The sequence below is a fragment of the Cydia amplana genome, chromosome 16 (assembly GCF_948474715.1).
Source record: "Cydia amplana chromosome 16, ilCydAmpl1.1, whole genome shotgun sequence".
In the NCBI taxonomy this organism is placed as follows: domain Eukaryota; kingdom Metazoa; phylum Arthropoda; class Insecta; order Lepidoptera; family Tortricidae; genus Cydia; species Cydia amplana.
Genome location: NC_086084.1, coordinates 13,663,814 through 13,671,316, shown reverse-complemented (window position 1 = coordinate 13,671,316; position 7,503 = coordinate 13,663,814). Strand labels below are relative to the sequence as shown.

The 7,503-nt window shown below is 36.1% G+C and overlaps 1 protein-coding gene across 1 annotated transcript; it reads left to right on the top strand.

Moving 5' to 3' along the window:
- The first annotated feature begins 418 nt into the window (after positions 1 to 418).
- On the top strand, positions 419 to 1,620 carry LOC134655306 (uncharacterized). Its single transcript, XM_063510756.1, has 2 exons — positions 419 to 492; positions 699 to 1,620. Exons 1-2 carry the CDS (start codon positions 476 to 478, stop codon positions 1,618 to 1,620), a joined length of 939 nt encoding a protein of 312 aa, XP_063366826.1. The 5' UTR covers positions 419 to 475.
- Positions 1,621 to 7,503: the final 5,883 nt, after the last annotated feature.

Genomic DNA, 7,503 nt, shown 5'->3' with positions numbered 1-7,503 from the left:
TCTGATTAAATTGTCGCCAATTTGGTCACTTTCACCAATTTTAGATTTAAGGTGATATTAGAGCGCTCTAAAATAAAAAACTTGATTTGATCATGATCAGACAATTTAATCACATTGGCGAAAATTTGTTCTTGTCTGGACTGGCCTTTATCAACAGTCAAATCGCAGTGATAAATCGCGGAGAAGTTGTACGATCTGTAGACCTCTTATAACGACAAAAATCTGAAGTTTATTTGCCTTGCAACTCCGGACACCGGCTTCCGGCTATTTGCACCTTTGTTTTTTTTGCAGACTTGACTCTTGTTGAAGTTTTGTTTGTAAGTTTGCAGTTGAAGTGAAGTTTTAACTGCAATGTTTTAAGTTTATATTTGTATCTTTTATAACGTAGTCATAACTTTATAAGGATAAAAACTAGTATCTTCGGTCAATAAGAGAAAAATATTGTGCAACGCATTTACTTGAATGCATCGCGAAGATGAATCCTCTCGACATGTGAGTAGATTTTCATTCCTCTTTTAACCCCTACGGAAATGAAAATAACTCAATTATAAATTAAGGAGTCGTTTTTTGCCTGGCACACACTCCTCTGCATTTCTTGATAGAGGCAAACATAAGTTTCATTTGTATCTAAATAGTAAAGTAAGCTGTCTTAATAGGTACCTATACATATATTTATAATATTAATATATTGCTTTCAGATCATACAAGCTTTTAGAACAAGGGCAATTCCTGAAAGCTACATTTTCAATTAACTCTAAAAGAAGAGGTGCTCCATACACAACAGAATTTAATATAGATGATATGGTTCAAGTACGTTTTAAAATCGAACAAGATACATCAAAAGGTAGAGATGACCCATGCTATGGGTATACGGATGGCGACTTAGCAGTATTGGTCTATATGTCATATAAAAAATGTGACATAGTGAAAGATTTCGCTGTTAAATTAAACATGAAAGTAAATGATTTTAACTACTCGGAGCAATTAATGTGTCCCGAGACTTGGACTGAATGGATAGAAGTAGGTAAACTCCCTAAATCGAAGAGTAACTCAAATGTTCTTCTAGAAGTGAGTATGGCTGTGAGTAAAGCGGAAGTCATTACATTTGTCAAGCTGTATAATGATACAATCACTACTGATATCAAAGTTAGTACAAAAGGCAGCAAAAATCCTGTCCAGTTCCATAGGAGCTGCTTGCTAACTCACAGTGACTTCTTCAAGACTCTGTTCCAAACTGGAGATTTCATTGACAAGAAAGATTTTGAGATCGGTGAAAAAGATGTCACGGACCAGACGATACAGCATTTAAAGGATTACGTATACCTAGGCGTTCTGCCTGATGATGGTTTGTGCGCATTACTTATGCTTGCCAGATGCTATTTATTTGAGAACCTCAAGTCAGAGTGTATTACGAAGATAGTTCAAACGGTGACCCCGGAAGACTTGCACCGTTTTATGGGCTTTGCATGTGAGAACAACATGCCGGAATTGGGAGTAGCTTTGCTGCAGAGTCCGCACGAAGTTGTTCATCAAGCTCATGTGATGAGTAAAATGGACCGGAAACGGGTACATAGTGAAGAATTGGAAGAGCCAAAAAAGAGGAAGAAAGTTAAAAAATAGACTAAAGTCCGTCAACCAAATCTTGTCAGTAGTAAAAGGCGGCAAATTTGAAAAACCGCGGGTTAGCAACACTGTGTTCAAATAATTCCAAAACGCGTGTCATCTGTGTTTTATCTGTGGAATGTGGATCGTGAACGACAGCCGTCACCTTATTTGTTTTCATTTGGTTTTCATTCTGAATCGTTTCTGTTTCAAGAGATATTTCTGCTGTCACCATTAAATACCAATACATTAAATAAGAATAAGCAAAGCTAAGGGGCCTACAATGTACAATCATGCTCGTTGATGGTAAACATTACTAAAAATTGAGGTTATGTTATGACAAGTACATACTGGAAGAACTCTTTCGAACTTTTAAGATTATGTTCAGTTTTTTTGTTTTAGGGTTAAAAGGCATAAATAAAATTAAAACGTATGCCTAAATCTATCCAACAAGACCATAAATTGTGTCCTGGAAACCGTCCATAGGCCCACATGTCTAATATTTTCAGCAATCAGTTGTGACTATTTACAAAGGTAAACCTTTTAAACAGTATTAAGAGCCTTGATTATATCGCCGTTCTTTCGCAATATCTACCTAATCCATACATGTTTGTTGCAGGATTAAATCTTGCCCAATATAAGGCGTTCGTAGTAGGTAGTATCTTTTCAGACAATACTTACCTATGGCGGTTTATGTACGTGTACAACGCAACCAAGTCGAAAAGTGACCCTTATCTTATTTACCTTTAAATTAAATAAACACCCAAATATCAGTTGTTTTATTTTTAATATGTATATTGTACAATATATACCAATCAAAAAAATTACACAGGTATGTCATATTCATCCAGAACAGTACACTAATTTACATTAACAAGTGGCATATTATATTGTAAATAACAAATATATGCACTATCTAATTATCTGCATTTTGATATGATTTTATTTTAGTAAACTTAGAAGACATAGATAGGGAACAAAGAGAATATAAGCAGTTGTTTTTGATATCTTCAAATTTGTTCATCATTTTGATTAACATTGTTTTAACATCGCTTTTAAATTGTCCGTCCATGTTTCAATTTTTTTCAATAAACCGCGAGTGACAATTTGAATTGACGTACGCAGGGCGCGCTCAGCGGAAAAAAAAATCTGTTGGTTCGATGTACATTGCTGCTTTTCTTAGCGCAATACTGCTCTTTGAGTGTTGCCCTACTTTAGTTTGCTTTACATTGCTACTGACAAGATTTGGTTGACGGACTATATTTGTGAAAATAGGTGCTTATTGTGGAACCATAGGTACTCTGGCATGTCAGCTTTATCAGTAGTAGTAGTACATAAAATCCAAAATACAAAAAAAATCTTGACAGTTTATGTTTATATCCCATACAAATTTTGAACTCCGCGCCTTTTTCTACTGACAAAGTTGGCTTGCCAAAGTATAAATCTATTTAAGTTTTGTTTATCTTTAATTTTATTGACACGACCAGTTTAAATTTAATCTTAATACTCTTAATAAGATTGATTGATTAAAAATCTAATCAGATAAGTAGGTACGTTTAGGTCAAAGATGTTTCCTAAGGGAAAAAATTGATAATTAGTTTTTTGTACAGTCAGCAGCATTAGTTGCTAAGTGAGGCGAGGTGTTCAAAATGATCTTGACGCGACTTTATTGTTAAGAGAATAAGAGCGTGTCAAGGTAATTTTGAACACCTCGCCCGCTTAGCAACTTCTGCTGTTGACTATACATGTTGATTATAGGCCATGTTATTGTGTTGTTTTATAAGAGTAAGGAGATACTCTGATTATGTTCCTGTTAAATCTTAATTATATTTTAATTAATAAGTATTACAAGTAAGATAGGCATTAGACACAGGGTGACAGCCACAGTGGCCAAATATAACAAGATCCTTATTCGTATAGTAATAAAGATGTGTTTCAACATATTTGGCCACTTAGGCTGTCACTATCAATTTGATGCCGATATTTTAAATAAAGCTTTTTAATTAAAAATTGACCCAATTATTAAATATTTTGGTATTTTTTATAGACCCAGACCCTCCTCGTTTTTGCAAGTCAGCTACTCACTTATATATTACATTATATAGTCTGTTTGCGTACGCGCATCTACCAGCCCGCAGCCGCGTTTTTTTTTGACATGACGCCCACGGGACCGCCACATTTGTCCCCAAATGGGAATGATTTGTATGAATACACATACCATCGGTGCTCAGCGGGGACAAATGGAAATACACCGTGAAACCTGTCCATTTTTTAAGATCAAGTACTTAGGTACGCCATACTAATATGGCGTACTCGTCTTAGAAAATCGGACCGACTATACTTGTACTTGAATATCACATTTAACACATTCATTGCCACCCAGCCAAACAAGACATCTGCGCCAGGCCACGAAAATTTCGTCATATACTTAAAACTGTAGTACTTAATTACCACGATCCTGCCACGGCCTGGGAACGAAATCATAAAATACCCGATATTCCGGGTTTCGGCACTGAATGTGTTAACTTGACTTGAGTATGACTGAAAAGGACTTATTATGTTGTTGATCAAACTTTATTTCTCATTAAATAATATAAAAGGCAGTAGATTATAAACTAACAGATTTACACCACACGGCACACGGCTGCAATTCAGGTATGAATAAAAGGCGCCTGCCGCTTTTATAGCCGCAATGTGGCACATAGTAAAGGTGTCGCTCAATAGCAGGCTTTATTTCCATAGGGCCGAGCAAAATTATTTAGGTACCTAAGATACCTGATGCTTAAGATAGTTAAAAACGTTTTGAAAGATCAGTTTTGAAGGTCCTATCACGTATCGGGGAATCTTTGCCAATAAGTGACTTCATTGCGCTCCGTCCGCGCCCAGCAGACTTCTTAAGGCCTTCAGGTTTCTTCTTAACCGACCGTTTCGTACTGAAAGTACCTTTCGCAATAACTGGCTCGTAGCTCTTGGCTTTAGTTACTTTAGGCGAGCGTTGCCGTTTTCGCTTGAGTGATGTGTGACTCAAGTTTCCCTTTTCGATTTTGTTTCTTACATCTTCGTCTTCCTTGTGTTGACCAGAGAGGTTTCCTACCATGATGCGCAGGTCGTTCAACGCTTTGTTTTGGGTATGAAAGTCGTCTTGCAGCCTGTCTATCTTCCGCTCGACCTGCCTGAACGAATTGATGATTTTCTGCATTGCGTCAAGCGACAAGACGTTGTTGCGTTGCATGCTTATGTTTTTGTCGATTTAAATTTATTGAAATGTATACTGTGAATTTTTAACAGCTTACATATGTAATTTGGCCCGTCATTGACTGGATGTTTTGATAGCTTATTGTGTCATTGAAGGAATTTGGCAATTGTCGTGAAAAAGTTTAATAAACGAACAATGACGAATGAGTCTTTAACCGATTTTACGAAAGGAAAGTGATTTTCTTAGTTTAACAATCAATTCGTCTGCGTGATGAAGATTGATGAAAACAATCCTGTGTCTTTTCTCGTGCGTTAAACTATTTCCGTACCTATCAAATTACATCTAAATCGGTTCAGCGGTTTAAGCGTGAAGGTAGCGGTTTGATAAGTGTAAAAATATGGGTGCATACCTACATCATACAATAATATGTCCCATAGCTCTTATGTCAGCGAATTAAGAACTATGGTACATATTGTTGAGTAAGTTATAATACTGGTTATAATATTATATGCACCCATATTTATACACTTGACTGCACTGACTTAATATAAAAGAAATAGACACACAAAGCAGAACAAAAACGTCAACAAATGTGGATCCCAATGACGTTTCGCACCATTTGCATTGATGATAAAAACGCTTACGTAAATTTTGAGTCAAGATAAATGTTTCGTACAGAAAAGAGCTTAATGTCGTAAGCATTAAGTGTCAAATTTGCAAACATAAGTACCAACACTGTTAAAAAATTTAGTCCGATGGCACTAAACGTAACGTATTTACGTCAAACAACGTCAAACGAGAATAATGAACGAATGGAGTCACTTTGGTACACTTTAATATGTATCTATTACAGGAAAACCAATTGAAGTAATAAATAAAACAAATTTAATTTAATCGAGAGCTCAAATAAAATTAATTCGTGGTTCAAATTCAAACAAATTAATTTTTTAATTCGTAAGTAGGTATACGTTCTTAAATACTAATTTCCTTGAAATAAATTCTACTTATTAAATAACTGTGTATTTAAGATTTACTCATAGCACGGGTGCACGGGGACATTTAGGTACTGATTGGATTTTTTTTATAAAGTCTACGAGGGGTGTTCAAAATATTCTCGGTATGAGAATGAAAACAAACAAGTACGAAAAGTTTGATATTTTTATTTTTCAATATACTCCCCCCCTATGTTCATACACTTAAAAGATCGATCAATTATTTTTTTTAATCCTGCATAAAAATATTTTTTATCTTTGGTGTAAAAATGCTCCTCCACTGCCGCCTTCAATGCTTCATCATCGGAAAATTTATTTCCACGCAGATCCTTTTTAAGATTGGGGAACAAAAAGAAGTCGCTGGGGGCTAAGTCCGGACTATACGGTGGGTGAGTAACAGTTTCAAACCCACATTCAACAATAGCTGCCTTGGCAATATGAGCAGTATGGACGGGGGCGTTGTCATGCAGAAGCATAACACCTTTGGTTAACTTTCCTCGCCTCTTTTCTTTGATTGCATCCTTTAATTGACGTAGAATGTTAGCGTAGTACTGTCCTGTGATATTTACACCTTTTTCTTTATAATCGATCAGTAATACTCCTTCACAATCCCAAAATATCGTGGCCATGACCTTGCCAGCTGAAGGGATGACCTTGAACTTCTTGGGATGAGCTGAACCCTTAATGTGCCACTGCATGGACTCTTGTTTACTCTCTGGGTCATAATGATGAACCCAGGTTTCATCTCCAGTAACTATTCTTTGCAGCACCTCATCAGGATTTTCACCGCACAGGTCAATAAAATCGGAACAACAAGCTACACGCATGTCTTTTTGAAGCCGAGTCAGCATTCGCGGAACCCATCTTGCACTTACTTTTGACATATTAAGATGGTCATGGATAATATCATGTACGGTACCAATAGAGAGATTGGTTACTTGTGCTATAGATTTTACCTTCACTCGACCATCTTCCAATATAAGTTTTTCCACTTTATCAATATTTTCTTGTGAAGTAGCTACTACAGGCCGGCCAGGTCTAGGGTCGTCTTCAACACTCTCCCTTCCACGTTTAAACTCGCTTGACCACTTTTGAATGGTAGATAAAGAAGGAGCAGACTCACGGTAAACACAATCCATTTCCTCTTTTATGGTTTTTTGATTTTTACCCTGTTTTGTCAAGAATTTTATCACGCATCGATGTTCTAATTTAGTTAACATTGTCAATTCCCACATGATGTTCATGTTTGTTCAGCAATTGCAGAAAAACAAAAGAACATCTCGGTTCGAATTATACTTTTTTTTAATGTCAATGAATAAACCTTAGCGGCCAGTAACGAAAGAAATTTTAGAAGAGGTTGTAAGATATCAATACCGAGAATATTTTGAACGCCCCTCGTACCTATACTTTACAAAAAAAAATCCTGTGGTTGTCACTGTGTTCAGACAGGTTTAGCATTTACAGTTAGTCGATATAAGCCCTTATTGGTGGTGTATATGTCGGAAACAGGGAAATGGGCCGAACACACAAGTGCCGTTTTGCCTTGTTTAAAACTGCATCACCCCTATCTCTTGCTATAATTAAATAGCAGTCCACTTTGCACGTGGCATAGGTTTTCTTGGAAATCTTGAATTTAAACATAATATTATTCCTTATGAATTCCATATAAAAATATAAAAAAATATTGACCTCACATTGACTCATTAGATTTTT